The sequence below is a fragment of the Serinus canaria genome (assembly GCF_022539315.1).
Source record: "Serinus canaria isolate serCan28SL12 chromosome 7 unlocalized genomic scaffold, serCan2020 HiC_scaffold_29, whole genome shotgun sequence".
NCBI lineage: Eukaryota > Metazoa > Chordata > Aves > Passeriformes > Fringillidae > Serinus > Serinus canaria.
The window spans coordinates 1,154,687-1,173,348 of record NW_026108147.1 but is presented as its reverse complement, the minus strand read 5'-3'; the positions used below and the strand labels follow the sequence as shown (position 1 = coordinate 1,173,348).

The 18,662-nt window shown below is 41.2% G+C and overlaps 1 protein-coding gene across 1 annotated transcript; it reads left to right on the top strand.

Moving 5' to 3' along the window:
- The first annotated feature begins 5,498 nt into the window (after positions 1-5,498).
- Positions 5,499-18,661, top strand: ACADL (acyl-CoA dehydrogenase long chain). The gene is made up of 11 exons (XM_009088182.4): positions 5,499-5,653; positions 6,994-7,155; positions 9,599-9,736; positions 10,143-10,307; positions 11,185-11,251; positions 11,915-12,079; positions 12,718-12,819; positions 14,625-14,738; positions 15,884-16,011; positions 16,557-16,643; positions 17,994-18,661. Exons 1-11 carry the CDS (start codon positions 5,580-5,582, stop codon positions 18,085-18,087), a joined length of 1,296 nt encoding a protein of 431 aa, XP_009086430.1. The 5' UTR covers positions 5,499-5,579; the 3' UTR covers positions 18,088-18,661.
- The last annotated feature ends 1 nt before the right edge of the window (position 18,662 follows it).

Here is an 18,662-nt window from a genome sequence, read left to right as displayed (position 1 = left end):
GAGGTTGTTACACTCAAAATGTGGAAAACCCTGGAAAGAAAAAAGAAATAAAAAGGAGTTATTAAACTTCATCCTGAAAGGGCAATTTAAAAAAGTGCAGGATACATAAGCAGACTCAAAACACTGTTACACACCCTCAACATCCTGCCTATACACCCATGCAGGCAGCTTCTCTTTCCAAGAAACTGTGGACCTCTGTTGGGAAAGCAAACGAAACCAAACCAACCACCTGAAAACCAAACCAACAACCAGATATCATACATATTACATATATCATATATATACATATATATTATATATATATATAGATATATATATATATATATATATGGTGTGTGTATATGTATATATATATATATATGTATGTATTGTATATTATGTTATATGTATGTATATGCTGTCAGCCTCTTTTTCACACTGCCTTGTCAACACTGCACTGACATAAGGTCACAGAACCTGCCTAGTCCAAGGCTGGACAAGGCCCTAAAGGAAAGGGTGAATTTTCCATCACGGGCTTTTTTGGGAATTGCAAGTTCTCGTAACATCTTAAATAATTCAGTCATTTATAAAGAAAAGCAAATACTTTAATGCTACTAGCCTCTTTCAGCTAGTGACAGCTTCAACATAAACCTTTTTATTTATCCATATTGAAAATGAAGAAACAAGATGATTTGGAAACCTAATGACAAGGGATTTTTTGAGAAACACACTAAACTGTCTCACAATCAGCTTTGATTTCATCAATAAATCCCATTGAAATCATACCCAATCTGAAAGCACAGTTTGGAAATGCATAAACAGCTTTGGTGCCTCATCTGTAGGAGAGCAGAGAAACCTCTTACTTTGCCTCAAAACCATTTAAATTTTGACATTTTTCACCTTCTGCCTCCATACTAGTACAACAAGCATCACTCAGAGCTCTGTTCCTGGGGAGTGCTCCTCACAAAAGGCTGCTTGCTCTTGCGTTTTGTGTTCACCTAAGGAAAGAAATACTCTGCACAACCAACCCCTCCAAGAGTGACTGAAGACCCCAGCAGCTGAGGAAGGAAAGCCGGCCTGCATCTGTTCAGGCTCTGAACAGAAAAAGCAATTCTCAGTCTCTGTCATCTGATACCTCTTGCCACTACATTTGCTTTGTATTTTAAATAGAACATGGTTAATGAACATACTTTCCACTACTCCACCCAAGTGACAGTTTAACTCCTTGGGACCAAGGCTGAATTCCCAGAGGAAGGTCAAGCTGTGAATCACCAGTCCTTGGTATGCAGCACTAGATCCAGCACTGGCACGGGGAGCAGGGCAGCCTACAAAACTCAGGTGGAAGTGTCAGAGAGTTTGACAAGAGGTGGTTCTAAGTTTTGGCTCCAAGGATGTAACTGTGTTCTTGGCAGAGGCTGTATTCATTGAGTTAGCCACTATCACACATCTCCACAGCTGTTTCTGCCAGGCCTGGGATAGCCAAGAGGCCTCTCAAAGAAGGGGATTCACATGCACAGAGCAGAATAGATTTCAGAGAGCAAGAGGAGCAATGTCCCTCAATCTAGCGCTGCTCAAGGGTCCAGGTCCCTGTCTAGGAAAAGGCAGAGGCTGTTTTCTACAACTCACTATGCTTTTCTTTGAAGGTATCCTAGACCCAAAAGTGTCAACCATGTTATCAACAGAAAGCCTCTTACCTGCAGGAGCTGAGTACCAGAAACTACCAGAGTAGTACCAGATGCTGCTCTTAAAAGGAACAACTGTTTCTGCACTCTATCAGCACTCTCCCTAGTTTTGGGCTGTATTTTAATTTATTTCAGAAGAATGGTTTCCAGCCAGTGGGTGATGCAGCTCTGTGCAGAAACAACATGCCTATCCCTGGAGGAGAGCACCCTTCCACAGCAACAGATGCTGCTGCAGACATAACAGGACTAATGATATCCCAGCTCAGGAATAGACATGGAAAGTTGCAGATAAATTATTTGACAGAAAAAAAGCATACAACAAGACTTGTTAGCTCAACTCCTTTAAAAGTTCTTTTATTTTGCAGTGGGAATGAAAAACTGCAAAAAATTATCTCTTCTTAAAAACAGATATTTCTGTTTATATGGCTGTTCTTACCTGAACATACTTGTACAGTCTTCATGTCTGGAGAACACATGTTTCTCAGCTTAACATTAAGTTTGACAAAAAACAACCCAATTTTCATTTCAACCTGTCTTACCCACAGAACTTGGAACACTTTTTCTCCAGGTAACCTACAATTCCTTTATTTGCTAACTTGGTATCTAGCAAGGCCATGTACATTTTTTTTCAGCAAGATAATGCTTTAAATGATACTGTAGTAAACATGTTAGACATTGTTCACAGCAAAGCAAACACTGAAGATGATCCTTTCCAGCTGTAGCAATGACTTACTAACACTGGAAATAATGAAAAAAACAACCATAAATGGGTGACTGAAAAGAGACTGTTCAACCAAACCAAGTCATAGCAAAGCCCAAATGTCACAAAGTCCTCAGGTCAGGGCTGTACACGCTGTAGGGGAGCTCTCTGATTGTTATGCTGGCAACAGTTCTAACACCACAGGAGTGGATATTGTTACTTCTGAGTACGCTTATCTAGTGTTTATCACAGAGCAACAGAGCTCTGTGCACAGAGCAGATTATAAGAATTAGAGATTTTAGCCTGTGACTATGCCTCCAGGAGGAACAGAGGTGCAGAGACCTCTCTGTAAAGACCCATTAGACTGTTGCAAGAAAAGCAGAATCCTGAACAGGAAACAGCATCTGTAAGGAGCAACAATGCATTTGCACTCTCCTTCTACTTTATTTTCTGCAACCACATTAAAAAGGATAAAGGTTATTCTTAATGTCCCATTTTTTGTAGCCACCCTTCTTCCCCAAAGAATGCCAAATTGTCAATCTGATTGCCACTGTCTGTTTAAGGCATTTCCTGATCCCAGAAATGGATCCTTGAAACCTGGAAAGGTTTACTTTTCTGTGGCTTAGGACAAGATCTGCCATCTCTCAGCTCTGTTACAGTGCATATGTGATGGGATATGTCCTGCCAGATTTTCTCACTACAACAAAGCTACCGAGACTGAATTGGCTGACGTGGCATCTCTGGGAATGCAAATCTCCCTGTCAGCCTCCTGTTTGCTAACAGACCTATAACCAAGGTGCTGGGCTTACCCAGGAGCCTACACCAACTTAAGGAAGGCACTTTCCAGGAGGCTGTACCTGGCAGGGCCTCACAAACATAGCCAAATTTTACCTCTAGGCATCCAAGTTCAGTAATTCCCAACAATCTCCTTTTCATTTCTTCCCTCTCAACTGCTCCTGCATGGTTCCCTCCTGCCTACTCTGATATAATAATACGAGATCAGACTCCCAAATGAAAAAAAACAGGACAAGTTTCCAGCTGCAACCGGTTTTGGAATGCAGACGTTTCTGTCTGCAAATACAGACAGCTCTGAGTATTGCCGATGTGTCACATTGAAAACACCGTCCCTAGTCCAAAGGGATTGCTGCTTTCAGACACGCCCATCCATAGGAATAGCTATTCCCGTAGTGCCACCTCCCGGCTTAAGGGGCAGGAACACTGGAGCTGAAAATATTTTTTATATTTGTTAATAAACAACAGGTTTAGACTATGGATATATATTTAAAAAAACCCACCCAAACCACAAGCATTCTTTCAACAGATTTTGTGCAATTCACTACCAATAAAATATTATTTTAAAATGAAAAATACCTTCTGGTCCAATCTGCTTTGCACTTTGAGACTTTTCAGCATTTTTTTTTTCTTCAACAAACATCAAGGTTCAAAACTTCCTTTTTGCTGAATTTTTTTGTGCCACCTTATGACTCCGGAGGGTAATTCCTGAAAGTTCCACACCACTCCACAGGAAGGGAGGGAAGTATGTAAAACCTCAGTTATGAGAACTGTATATCATTTTAACCCCATATTTAATGATGATTGATAAGACATAGTTTCTAGATATCAGATCTAGTTATCAGATCTCTATGCATATCTAGTTATATCTAACAGTTTATAGGTCAGGGTATTGTTGGCAAAACAAACTGAAATGAGCTCATTTCTTGGGGAAAGATGCCCATTTAAGGCTCAAAATTGGCTGATTTGGGAGAATATCCTCTGCCAGGGCTGTGCCCCCTGCAGCAGGGTGACCTCAGGAGCCAAAGGGATGAAGAACTATGAGCAGACTATGAAATCTTTATCCTTCTCCCCACTTCCAGTGGTTTGCTCTTCCCTAAAGAAATGCCTGCTCTGATATGAAACCCCCCCACACAAGATGTTTGAGTCAAACTTTGATTTTTTTTTTTTTTTTTTTAGTTGTTAATCAGTACTGTTATGAGCACTGCAGTAACTGGACGAAAGGTAATTCTGGCAGTGGGAGATTGTGACCACTGGCTCATCCACCACCTACTCAAAATAGACTCCAGACTCAAACAGAGGGAAGAACTCCACATGAGGACCCATTTGCATGAGAAGTGGGAGAAATAACTAGCAAATAGGGGCTTGAGTACTAATCAGTAAAGAGATTATGTAATAAAATTTATTCCTTTGTCTGTTAAAGTCTATATAAGTAGTGTAAAGCTTTGATGAATGGGGAGCTAGCCTTTATGGGTTATCACCTAGCTCCTTACTTTACAAAAACTAGAATAAAAAAAAAAAAAACTAGAAATACTTTGCTTCAGTGTGTGAACTGGTGCTGTGCGATGGGTAACATTCAGAGCAACACCTCCATTTTGGGAAAGCTCCTACATACAATAATGGTAAACCACCTAATTTAGAGAACCAGGATTCAAAAAAGAAAAAAAAAAACAAAAAAAACCACACACACACACAAAAAAAAACCAAAACACCCCCGAACAAACAAATAAACAAAAAAAAACCCAACCAAAAACCCTAAAAAAACCCAAAAACAACGGAAAAAACCAAAAAAACAAACAAAAAACCCCACCCACCCAAAACAAAACAAAAAAAACCCCCATACACCAAAACAAACAAACAAGACCCCCCAAAACCAAACCAAACAAACGAAACCCAAAAATTAACCAAAAAAGAAAAAAAAAAAGAAGAAAAAGCCACATACACAAAAAGCGTGCTAAATTATTTAAATTATTTTGGTGGGTAGGTGGTGCCAATCAAAACCAGCTGGCAGCAGGAGGAGCGGGCCCGCGAAGGCCAAATGGCGAAAAGGCCCCGTGAGGGGCAGCCCTCAGGGGCGGGGGCTCAGCTTCCCGCCATGCCTCCCCCAGGAGGGAGACAGCCCCTTTCCTGAGGGGAAAGAAGAAGGAGGAGGAGGATGGAGCTGGGCCCGGCGGCTCGACCCTCACGCCGACTGCCATCACATGAGCGGCCTTCAGCGCGCAACCCCTTCGTCCGGCTTTGCTGCCGCTCCCCTCCGTGACGTGATTGCAAAGCTACATTAGGGAAATATTAATTACACTGATGTTTCACGGTGCTCCCGCCTCTTGCCCGGGAGAGATTTCCAGCCTTAGGTAGGCGGGCGCAGGGATAACTGGCGGGGCTGCAGCGGCGGTGCCGCCCTGTCCTGTCCCGCCCTGCCCCGTAAGATGGCGGCACGGCTGCTCCGCCTGCGCGGCCTCCTGAGGGCCGCCGGCTCCCGGCCCTTCTCCGCCCAGCCCAGGTGAGCGGGACCGGCCGTGGTGGGCAGCGCTGGGGCGGAGGGCAGCGAGCCGTCAGGGTGGCTGAGCGCCCCTGAGCTTGGCTTCCGTAAAGACCGGGGTGAATGGCTTTGCCCGGCTGCACGGGGTTGGCTGTATGTCTGTTCATTCTGTGTGTGCTCGGAGGGTGAGGGTGCGTGTGGTCTGTATAGATGTAACGGGAGTGTTGCAAGTGCTGGATGTGTGTGGGGGCCCTGGGCGAGCCCCGGCACACCCGTGCCCGTGATGTGCCGACCTTTGCTCCACTTCCCCGGAGCAGCGGTCCCATGTTGGCAGCAGGTGACAGCGACAGCGGGCGCGACCTTGCCCGGGCACCGCGTTCCCCCGGGCAGCAGCAGAAAGGCAGGAGTGGGATCGCACCCTCCCAGACCTTCCGCTTGTCTTTCCCAGTATGAGAAGAAGGGAGTAGCCAGGCCCTTCCCTGTGTGACACAATTAAACAAAAGGTTGGGCTTAAATAAAACTGAACGTCGTCTTTAGGCAGCCTTAAAAATAAGGTGGAGGTTTTGAGGGAGTCACTTTGTGTCTAGCTTTGAGGGTACAAAGTATCAACAGGCAAGTTGTTGTATCTCATTTATTCCAAATGTTATCAGACGTAGAGCCTGTGTTTCAGGGGGATTATTGCACTGGCAGAGCCTGAGTAGCTAAATGTGGTAGTAAATAAAGACTTCTGTCTCTGTAGCAGAGTAAATAAGCATAGGCTCAGCTGAGTTCTGTAGGACTACACACAGGTGATGTGCAGAGGAATTGAGAGATTAACAAAATAGTTTTGAGAAGGGAAAAATGAATGCCTTTTCAGTGTACTCAGCTCTGTTCTTAAAGTTTCTGATGTTTTGTGGCAATACAATAAAAACAAGTCAAAGAATCCAATGCACAAATATGAGAGGTGAATTTTCATTTCAGCCTTAAACTAGTATGTCATCCTTGATGTTCCAAACCCCTAAAAAAGTGTTATAACCCCTTATTTCATAATTTTACTTTCCTTTTCTGGTTTCTACTACTGACATTCACCATTGTTTCAGGTTTTTTTTTGTTGTTGTTGAAGTGTTCTTTTGTTTTCATGAGGGTAGTTTTATTCTTTTACTTATTTGTGTATTATTATTGTTTTTAATTTATTTGAAGCGTTAAGAACAAACCAGCCTTGTTTTACCTCCATTAATAGCCCAGTGGAGTGCATTGTATGTTAGTTCTTTGTTTTTATCATGGGATATGAGCTGTGTTTAGTAACACAGGACTATCCTCCCTTTTAAAAGGCAAATAGGGTGCCTGTGTCCTAACAGATGCATAAATTTGTCTTTTTCCAGTCCTCTGCAGACAGAACAGCATGGCACAAAGCGCCTGGAGCCATCTTCTGCTAAAACTTTGACTGACATAGGCATTCGAAGGATCTTCTCATCAGATCATGATATCTTCAGGGAGAGTGCCAGGAAATTCTTTCAGGAAGAAGTGCTGCCTTTTCATGCAGAGTAAGATAACCTCCTAAACATTTTTGTTTGCCAAAATTCATTTTTTCCCAAAATGCTTTCTTTGGTGTTACTTCTGATACAGCAGGATATAAAGATTACTGGTTTTCATGTACAAGCTTTCTATTTCAAATTTACCAAATTAAAACAAGCCTGTGAAAGTCATGCATGAAGGAAAATCATACATAATCAAAATTGAATGCATCCTTTGATCTCCACTGTATGCAATCTGGCATCTTCAGCTTGGGCCCATGAGCAGACAAATGCAGTTTTCAGAGTTGCAGCAAAGTTTCCCTGCCTCTAGGATTAAGTGACACAGATGTTTTTGGGGTAGAGTTGGGGGACAGTTCAGTTCCCACACTACTGGGAAATAGTCACTGAAAAAGGCTTTGATCATCTCTTACTCTCTTGCAGTGGGTTTTGTAGCTACATGCAAGTACCTATAGCATGGTGAGGTGAATTATGTGTTACCAAGAAACTTGCACAAAACATCTTTGAATTTCTTTATTTTTCTTTTGTCTCTGTGGAGATATGTGCATTTTCTGTACAGAGTAGAAGTGTTGCAATTCCACTGAACTAGAGCTGAGGGTGGTTTTAGCCCTTATTTTACTCATATGCAATCACATTATAATGGCGAAAATGAAAGAAATTAACTCAGGGTATGGTTTTGAACCAAAAGTGTCAAGCTGTGTAGTGTCTTAAGCAATTTCTAGTTTGCTTGAAGTGAAAACAGCAAGGGATAGCAAAGGGCTTATTCTGAAATAGCCCTGCTAGGTGAGAGGATCCTGACCCAGCTGAAGTGTGTATCCACAAACAGTTGAGGTAGCTTATTTGAGTGGGTGGAACATCATGGCTCTGGGGCAGGAATGGGCAGCAGGAGGCTTACAGCAGGGTTGATGACAGGTTGATTTTTTTTTATCCTCAAACCACAACCTTGTAGTGTTATGGTCTTCCACTTCACAGTCAAATTCTGTCCATAAAACCAGATGTTTTCCCTCATTTTTTGTTGGAAGGACTCCCAGGGCAGGTTTGTGGATATGTATTGGCTCTGCTTGAGGTTGCTGAAGATCCTGTTTGCCATCTTGCTGATGCAACAACTTCTTAGGGAGGCTGTGTCAAGTTCAACTTGTATTCTTGCATCACTTCAGTGGCCTATGAACCACTCTGCTCTCACACCTTTCCAAGAAACAAGGAGGCTTCAGGCCCAGAACATTAATTGTCTGGGCTGAGGTGAAGAGATAAATGCAGGATCACTAATGCAATTGTGGATTATTGGGAGGAGGAGAAGCTTTGGTGCTGGGTGAAGTAGAGACAGGAATGTCCCTGAAAGTGGGGATCAGGGGGAAAGAGAAAATGGTAAAAAGAGATTTAAGATTTCCAGTGTAGGAGCAAAAGCTCTGTGAATTAGCTTAAATTCTGGAACAGCCTGCCCAGAGAGCCTGTGGCTGCCCCATCACTGGGAGTGGACAAAGCCAGGTTGGATGGGGCTTGGGGCAACCTGGACTAGTGAAAGGTGTCCCTGCTCATGGAAGGGGGTCAGAACTGGATGAGCTTTAAGGTCCCTTCCAGTCCAAACCATTCTGTGATTCTATGATTCTGTTTTGTATGTAGGATAAGGTACTTGATTAACTGCAGGCAGATAGCTAGGGTATAGCTCTGCTGCACACAGGTGTGTCAGAGGAATGCCTCTGATATAATCTGTTTACCATATAATTTTTTAGTTGTGGCATTAAGAGAGAAAAGAAAACTTGGACCATTAATGGCTATTCCTATTGGGTTGGCAAACCCCATAAAGAGGCACTAATTTTCCAGGAATAGGTGGTTCCTTTGGAAATCCTGCTTACAGTTGCAAACTGTCAGCAGATAAGCCTCAGCTATGTGTTTACACAAACTTGAAAGTACCTTAAAGCAGTAATTTACCAAGATGCAGTACTAAGAAGTGCACCGGGACAGATTTTTATACAAAACTGACTAATATGGTATCATTTGGTTCTGATAAAGCATTTTTCATTGGTAGAGTTGAAATCTTTGAAATATAATGATGTGTTGTACATTTACCCACATAAAAATGAGTATAAGTATAAATGGAATGTTAGGAGGATAAAGACCTGCCTGTAATTATCCAGATGGTTGGGGCTAAATTGCCTAAATCCCAGTCTGGTGTAAGAGTCATAACGAGTCTTAATGAAATCTTGTCAGGTTACACACTGGAAGCAGGAGTTCAGACTTGTTTTGCAGTTGGTGTCCTTGCAATGCCAGTGTCATCTGTGGACTTGAAGATTAGAGGCTTTGTGGTTAAGCCACTGCTTCTTGGCTGTGACACAGAGCTGTCTGTGTCCCTTCACACTGTCTGCTGCTGTTCCAGTGTGAAGCAGCAGCCGTGACAGATAAACAGGAGCACGTGGGGGGTTCAATGTGTGACCTTGGCTTTGTGTGCATTCCACAGGTGGGAGAAGGATGGCCAAGTGAGCAGGGAGCTCTGGGAAAAGGCTGGACAGCAGGGCTTGCTGGGTGTTGCCATTGCTGAAAAGCATGGAGGCATTGGAGCAGATATTCTCTCTTCAGCCATCGTCTGGGAGGAGCAGTGAGTACTGCATGCTTCAGGAAGAATTTCAATGATTTTATTGTTTGTGACTGTATTTTTTTTTCCCATAAATTATCCTAATTATGGACTGTATTTGCTTACAGAAAATGATGTTATCTTTGCTGTGGAAAGGATAGTTTACATATATGTAAATCTGTTCTAAGTATTTTGTATCATTGCTTGAGTAACACTGGCTTTGTGACTGGGGGAATCTTTTTCTATAGCCTGGTAGGTTATGTACCCATTTGGCTGTGAAATTTAATTCTGTAAATAATGGTAAAAGATCTCAGACTTCTGTGTAGTGGGGTTCTCTTCATTATTGTCTCTGTGTTGTCATGGTGCAAGTTCAGTGTTCAAGTCTTTGGTAGGACTTTTTTCTGAACTTCCCCCTCCCCTTTTTTTCCAGGATGTATGTTAACTGTACAGGCCCAGGGTTCAGCCTTCATTCGGATATAGTCATGCCCTACATTGCCAACTATGGCACTGAAGAACAGATTAAACGCTTTATCCCCCAGATGGTTGCAGGCAAATGCATTGGAGCTATTGCCATGACAGAACCTGGGGCTGGCAGGTAAGCCAGATACTAAAACAGTGGTCTCAACATTATTTACTGCCTCTTGCTTTGTCAGTGAAAAACATTCTAGTTACTTTACAGACTAGACTATCCCACATTATAGGCAAGACTCAAAAAAACTGTTAGAGATTACTTTATTACAGCTTTGTGATTTCAAGGTAGTAGCTCAGAATCCATTTCTATAATATCTTACTGTGGGCAAATATGCTTTGTGTTTGCTTCTGCAGTCTTATAGTTATCAACTTGCTTGCATGTGATCATACTTACACATGAGAAAAAAAGTGGGAAATTACATACTTTGGTAAAGAAGGCCTGACTTTACTGTTAGGTTTTTCTGTAGAACAGAACACCTTGTTTTTCTTTCCTCTGAATCCTTTCAGAGAAATGCCCCTCCTTGCCCAGCACATGTTTGGAGTAGACACTGCTGATCTGATCAGTTTGCAAAAGAGGGACACATGAAGGGGAAAAACCTGTTGGTGTGAGGTTTCTACAAATGGCAGATGTTGCTCATGGCTTTTCACAGAGCCTCCTGATTAGGATTGAGCCTGTGAAGAGGATTGGTTTTATCTGCCATTTGTTGTCTGAGGTGTACTGTGTAAGTGGATGTCAGTGCTTGCATTACACCACCTCCCACAAGCAGGGATGGGGAAATGGGATCTCATGCTCCTGTATGGTTGCACAGATTTATCATCCTTTTCCACACCCTCCTTGTGGTTTCTGTTACACTCAGCTGTTTCATGGTGTCTCACTATTCTTTCACTTGAGACCATGTCTGGATGGTATAAAATCTACCTTATTGTGTACTGGATAGAATCCAAGCTACAAATTGCAGCTTCTGGAATGGTTTTTTGAAGGAATTTGAATTCTGTTTCAGTGACTTGCAGGGAGTACGGACCTATGCAAAAAAAGATGGAAGTGACTGGATTCTTAATGGGAGTAAGGTAAGTGCACTGACATACATGCTGCCCATAGGCTTTAGGAACTGAACACATTTAGCTGAATGCAGCAGGATGTGTGTTGTACTGCTGCTGATAACACAGTAGTGATAGAGACTTCTGGTCTTAGCATAATTTCAGCGGTGAGAATGTGTGCAAGCAGATACATATGCATAGGTGCTAAAAAGGTGCCCGTGCCACTCATTTGAAGCCACACAGGACAGAAAGCTTTCTTTGGCTGGACTTAAGATGGATCCATTTGACAGGCTCATGAGTTGTTCTGCAGGGTAATAGTAAACAGCTGTGACAAGAAGCTGTTGATAGTTTTGAGTGTTAAGCCTAAATAATTTAATTTCTAGACAAGAGAACCTCTGTGTTTATTTAATATCTACATTTGATACTGTACTCCTTCTTTATCATGGGACAGACAGAAGAAGCAGATCTGTGCATTCTTTAACTTCAAAGTTCTGTCCCACACAATACTTCTCAAATTAATGTCTGCCTCGTTCCTAAACACTTAACATCTAAAGCTTGAAATTCTTCTGGACACTTGAACCTTGCCTTTCAGTTCACCTCTGAAAGTGTCAATGTAATTTTACTTTCTGCCACTTGGTGATCTCTTGTAACCTCTATCCACCTTGCTTTATTCTAAATTCCTTTTTTTTGCAGGTGTTCATCACTAATGGTTGGATGAGCGACGTGGTGATCGTGGTTGCGGTTACAAACCGGGAGGCCCGATCCCCTGCTCATGGGATCAGCCTTTTTCTGGTGGAAAATGGAACAAAAGGTTTCATCAAGGGGCGCAAGCTTCACAAAATTGGTCTGAAAGCTCAAGTGAGTTCATTCAACCTCTAATGCAACAGATTTGGAAAAAGTCTAAACCCACTTAATGCCTGGCAAGTGCTAAATAAATATAAGATGGAACTATGGTTCTGTTCTAGTTGTTAGACTTCAGAGCACCAACATGCAATGTAATGGATCCTGATTTTGCCTGTGGAAGTCTGAAGCATGTGATGTGCAAAGAGAGGCTGAGGAAGCTGGATGCATTTACTTGGAGGAAGCCTGAAAGAACAGGAATTTATTGATGTGTTTAGCTATAGAGATAGTGTGCCCTGATCTTTCTTTGAGCAGGAGAGTGGCAAAGGAGACAAGTTACATTATGGAAAATTCTTAGCAGGTATTAGGAAAAAAGGTCCACCAGGAAAGTGGTTGGGTACTTGCACAGGGGCTGAGAGAGGTCTGGAGCCTTCATCTTTTGAGCTTTGGAAAGCTTAACTAGCCAAGGCCCTCAGCTGATTGTTTTTCTGGAGCTGCTCTGGGTAGGATGTAAGCTAAGTGATTTCTGGAGGATCCTTCCAGGCTAAATCTGGGATGTCAAGTTGAGGTGCACAATAGCAAGAAAACAATAGGAAAAAATTAGTTTAATGGGATGAGAGTGTCAGACTCAACTGTTGCCTTTCTAATCCTCTTAGGACACAGCAGAGCTGTTTTTTGAAGATGTACGGTTGCCAGCCAGTGCCTTGCTTGGAAAAGAGAACAAAGGCTTCTACTATCTGATGGCAGAGCTGCCTCAGGTAAAAGGAATGTGAGTGTTTGTCTGCAGGAAGAATAGAGACAGAGTTTGTCCTTAGTTGTGAAGTTGATGTATTGTGGTGAGCCACCTGGGTTGCTGAAGCAGGATGCTTTTGTAAAACCCCAAAACATTTCTATGTGTTAAGCTCACAGGAGAAGTAGCAACCAGATATTCTTAAGAGGTCAAAATTATACAAGTTTACTGGAAAGATGTAGAAAATCAAGGAACTTTGACAGAGGATGTAGTGCAACATCCAATTAACATAAAACTCATGCCTTAGCATTAACTTAGTCTGTTTAACTTAACAACCTTTAAACCTGTCCAATGTTACACTACCCAAAATATTCCACGAAAAGAGAATTAGGAGAAAGATAGAAAAAATACAGAAAAACACACATGTATCTACCAACTCCTGAGTTCCGGTGATAATGAGATAGAGACTCCAAGAAGCTGATAGGGTCAAGACAAGGTCCCCTTGTGGTCAGCTTTTTAAACCCCAGAGGCACCCTGGCCCTCCCAGATGGGACCATGTTCACTCAGCCACTCAGGAGCTGGCTTTGGCAAGACTGGGACACTGCCTCCAGTGTGCCACAGCTGACAGACACTGCAGGGCTGGGCAGGGGGCTGTGGTGTGCAGAGCAGGGCCCAACCTGCCCCCCTACCCCCACACATGCATCCCAAAATGTCTCAAGACATCCATCTTTTCCAGTCTCTGACAGTCTTGTGTGCAATGTTTTGTTGATACTGCTGATTTTTAACTGAAGCACACAGTGCTAGGTGTAGAATTCTTGGGGCATTGCTAAAAGTGTTGATATCCTACCAGCTCCAAGACAGATCTCTTGATCAGCAACCCAGCTATTGAAAAACCTGAGGGTAGTGTATTAAAAAGAACATACCACAGATTTCTTGTGTACTTCTAGTATGGAAGCACTTTGCTCAGTAAATTAAGTATAGCTTGGACATCTCTGATTCATTTGGCATTCTCTTTCAAGAAACAAGCACTGCTGTTCTAACTCTTCTATGCAAGTAGAAGCATATTCAAGTTATATGGAATTCTGTTCATACAACAAAGTAAAGAAATTGTTTAGCTGCCAAAATACCTTGCTACTTTACAAATCAGTTTATGAAGTTTTGGAATTACTTTGGAGGACAAGGAGGCAATGTTGTTTTCCAAAATGTGTCTGTGCTTTGTCAGAGGTATGACATACTTGCCTCATTTGGTAGGGATCATATTTTTTAATGTTATACTGTGAGTAAATACAAAACCTGATCAAAGGAAATCTCTTAATGCTTTAAATAGATGTCTCACAAACAGATTCAATGCAATGCATCAGACTGTTTCAATGTTGCCAGAAAAAAATGTTCTGTGTGTAGATTTTGTTTTTCACTGCACAATGAAGAAGGAAAAACAAGACTTCTTTTGTAGGCTTCTTCCCCCTAGAGTTGTCCTATTGAAATTGTTCAATACAGTTGTTGTTTTAGCTGAGCAGTGGAAGCCAATAATTGAAAGAGAATCTGATGTGAATATTTCAGTCAGTAAGATTCCTGTGGTCAATCTGTAGCTATTTTTTGAGTCATTGTGATGGAGCATTACGCCAGTAAAGCCTTAAAAGTGAGCTCTAGACAGCAAGGCATTTGTCCAAGTCATTAATTTCAGTAATGCAGTATGTCTTGTTTGATGTTTTATTTGACTTCTGCTCCCACTCCCTTAATGAACAGCACTGAACATCTGTGTCCTAATTGTGCATCTGATGTGGAGAAATGTAGGACTAACTCAACTGCATTCTGTAACTTGTGTTTCAAAAGGAGAGACTGCTAATTGCTGATATGGCTCTTGCTGGCTGTGAATTCATGTTTGAAGAAACAAGGAATTATGTGAGGCAAAGAAAAGCTTTTGGGAAGACAATTGCACATTTGCAGGTGAGCTAGAACTGAGCTGATTGTGTACAGATTCTAGTGTGTGTTTGCTGTACAGCTGGAATGCTAGATATCCTTCAGGGGATTATGATCTTCAGGAATCCATAATTCCAGATGGAATTTTCTCTGTGACTGAAACACAAAAGAGCTATCTTTTAATTTGTTTAAATGTAGTTAGGAGATGCTTCCTATTTGTAGTAGTTCACTCTGCAGAGATCTCCAAAATAGTCTCCCTGTTTAGGCTAGGCCACCAGCAGGTGGACAATAAATTTCAAAAAGTATATTATTTTTGCCAAAATAATGAATTTCTGCATATCTCTTTTTGTTGCTGATGACTTGAGTGTGCATATTATAAATAATCCTTTCCAATTAGAGCTCTGCCTTGGGCTAATTCATTTAGTCATGCCACATTACAGCTTTTGAAATGAATTCTTTCCTTGTTGTAGTACACTGGTCCAGTGTATTTATTGTCAAGGGAAGCAAGATTTTTTTTTTAATACATATTTCTAGAACTGAAATAAGAAAGAACTTTTTTTAGTGGGTGATGTTTTTATCCCCTTCCTACCAGAATTACAAGGAGGTGGTTGAATGCCTGCCTGGTCTGGTTTTACTTAACCTTATAATAGATTTTACCCCTTCTATCTAAACCTCTTTTCCAATGTGACAGAACTCAGTGCTCAGAAACTTGGATATTCTAAAATTCCTTTTATTTTTTGCTTCAGTCTCTCTGCATGTAGCTTAAACTCTGAAGAATACATAGAAAAAGCATTCAACAGATGAAGTGTTATTAATTGGGAAAGTTCATGGCCCTACAGAGTGAAAGGACATTCCCTCGCCAGAGGGAGCCAAGAGTGACAGAGCACTCTGGGCCTTCTGCCATGTGCTCTCTAGGAATTTGTTTTCCCCTTCTCTTGTGCTTTTTCTCTTAAATTTGTGTTTTGAGTTGACCTTGAGATGTAAAGAGCAGTAACTTTGTCTAATAGGACTGGTGAATACATAATTGTCTGGTGTCTTCTGATGTACAAAGCCAAAGTTTGAAATAGTGATTTCTAACAGCAATCCTTTTGGAAAATGCTGTGTTTTTTACCCAAATATTAAACTGCACTTTACTTTTTTTCTCTCTGCTCGCTGTCCTCTTCCAAAACAAGACAGTACAGCACAAGTTGGCTGAAATAAAGACTCAGATTTGTGTGGGCCGAGCTTTTATGGACAACTGTTTGCAGCTGCATGCAGACAAACGCCTGGACTCTGCCACAGCCTCCATGGCCAAGTACTGGTATGTGCTCCCAGCTGTATGCTTAGCAAGTGGTTTTTTCATGACTTCTAAATACAGCTTGAGCTGGAAAAAAAATTAATTTTTTTTTTGCTATTAAGTCCATATTTTGTAGTCAACAAATGCTGTTGGAGAATTACAGTATGTTTTAAGAATTGAAGGCTATTGCAGAAAAAGCTATTAGGAAAGTTTATTGCAGAAAATAAATAATGCCCAGGTGATGGTTATGCTCAGAGGGTATCCTGGCGTGTTGCTAATGGCAGTGGTGGGGGGAAGTCTGGATTATTGTTAATTTCTGACAAAGCTGAGTGATTTGACAAGAAAAGAGACTGAACCAACTTGCTTCACAAAAGGATTCTCTTGGTCTGTCTGTTTTGAAACCTTTCCTTCTCCAAAAGCTGCCCCATAAAGGGAACAAATCTTTAATGCATTCAACTGAGCAATATTTATTTCTTACTAATAATATTTTGTGTTTATCTTGTGAACATATCTTTGTCTTTTGCAACATGGTGTCCTTCTAACAGCACATTTCTTTTTGGCCATTTAAGGTGCTCTGATCTCCAGAACAGCATCGCTACCCAGTGTGTGCAGCTGCACGGAGGATGGGGGTACATGTGGGAGTATCCAATTGCAAAGTGAGTGTAACATTTCAGATTGTGTGATGAAAGATTACCTGCAAAGTCAAATGAGGCACTTCCTCTGCCTCTGTGTGTTTGTTGTTAAGTGTTAGTAGTGATTTACTGTTCATTTTCTCATCGTGTTTAATTGAAATTACTGTACAGATGTCTGCAGGAAAGCTTTGTTCTGATTCTCCAAATAACTCAAAATCTGTTCAGCAATTATTGTCTGGTGGTTTTTTACACAAAAGTTGCTTTTTAGAAGAAAATGTTAATTGGAAAAACAGCAGCAAAACTATAAAAAGTAGAAATGAGGGGAGCTAGTTTTATGTTTTACCTGAAATTAAATGCATATGGGTGAAGAAAACATGTTTCTTCTACCACTGAGTATCAAGTAATTAAATCAAGGGCATACCTGGCTGCATTCAGCTTTTTTACACCTTTGAAAATGAAAAAGTAAAAAGATTTAGGTGTAGACAAAGCAATTTGCCATTCCCATTTTTTTCTGACGTTATGAATTTGGAGCCATTTATGGAGCTTTTGTATATATCCTTGTGTGTTAGCTGTGAAGTTTGTGCACAGGCTGTGTGACACACTAAGTAGAGATTTTATGCTGTTTTTATTAAATATATCAAAGAGGTGGTAATCTGACAGTAGAAGTAGCAAACACAGGACTGCTGTGCAGTTGTCACAAGTAAGCTAATTTTTTTAACTGAGAAAGTTTATATTTTATTTAAATTTTAAATACATTGAGCACGAAATGTTGCTTTAAAATCACTTGTTCCTCCATGTTTTCATGGAGTGTAATTTGTGAGGGATCTGCCCTGTCTTGTTAAAGGAAGGCCAGTTTGGGGTGTCCTTGAACCCCTGCTTGTCTGTGTCTGTGTACAGTAGTCCCCCACACAGGGTTTTATTATCTCTGATGTCCAGTAATAAATAGATTTCCAGAGAATGCCACATTGCTCCTGTGTGAGGAAGCAGAATGGAGATGGAAAAGCTCTGACATCATCCTGTGTGCTGTCACCAGGAACAAGAATTGGGAGTGGAGTAGTAGCAGGAGTCTGGGTTTATAGGGCTTTATTTTTTTTGTTTAATTAGAGGCAATAGTGGAGACTTTACACTATAAACAAACAGGGAAGAGATGCTGACCCAGTTCCTGGTTTGGCACACAGCACCCAGGAAAGTTGTAATATTCAGTAGGTAGTTGAATCCTCTTAGAAAATAAGAACAACTTTATCAATGGGAAGAATATACTTTGAAAAGAGGGATCTCTAAAGATAAAAATTTTTAAAAAGAGAATTTTATTATATGGTCATTCTGAGGCGTTGTCTGTAATATCTCCTTGTTTTGTTTTTTTTCCTCCCTCAGAGCTTTTGTGGATGCCCGTGTTCAGCCAATCTATGGTGGTACCAATGAAATAATGAAAGAACTTATTGCTAGAGACATTGTCAGTGACAAGTAGGGCAGATGATTCCTACTTTGCAGAGTCTTGCAGAATCCTTTTCTATATTAATATATGGCGTAAAATCAGACATCAGAATGTAAGTAAAATTAATATGCTGGATAATGTTCTTCAAAGGAAGCGATGCTTGAAGCACATGTTAGTTATAGCCATGTACTCACATGCAGGATATCTAATATTTAATGAACTTAAAATTTAAATGTCTTTGTACAACACGGAGTAGTTCTCTGGGTGTCAAGAGCTGCTGTAGTGAAAGGCAATTTTATCTCTGGAACTTTTGGTCTTTCAGACTTGAACCCATTGTGTTGAATCCAAACCTTGCTTTTCAGAATCAAATCTCGAGAGAAAACATATTCATACCAAATCAACAAAATTAAATATTAATGTAACTTTGAATTTGTATTTCCCCTTGAGAAGCAGAACTTGACACTCTTGCCGTTGTTGCCATACACCTGCTCACTGTGCAGCAGCCACCTGCCGTGCAGCTGACCTCTATGTTTACATCTAACCCGAAATGCCTTATTTTAATTACTTTGGTCAAATAAACATAATAAAGCATTTCTATGCAATCTCAC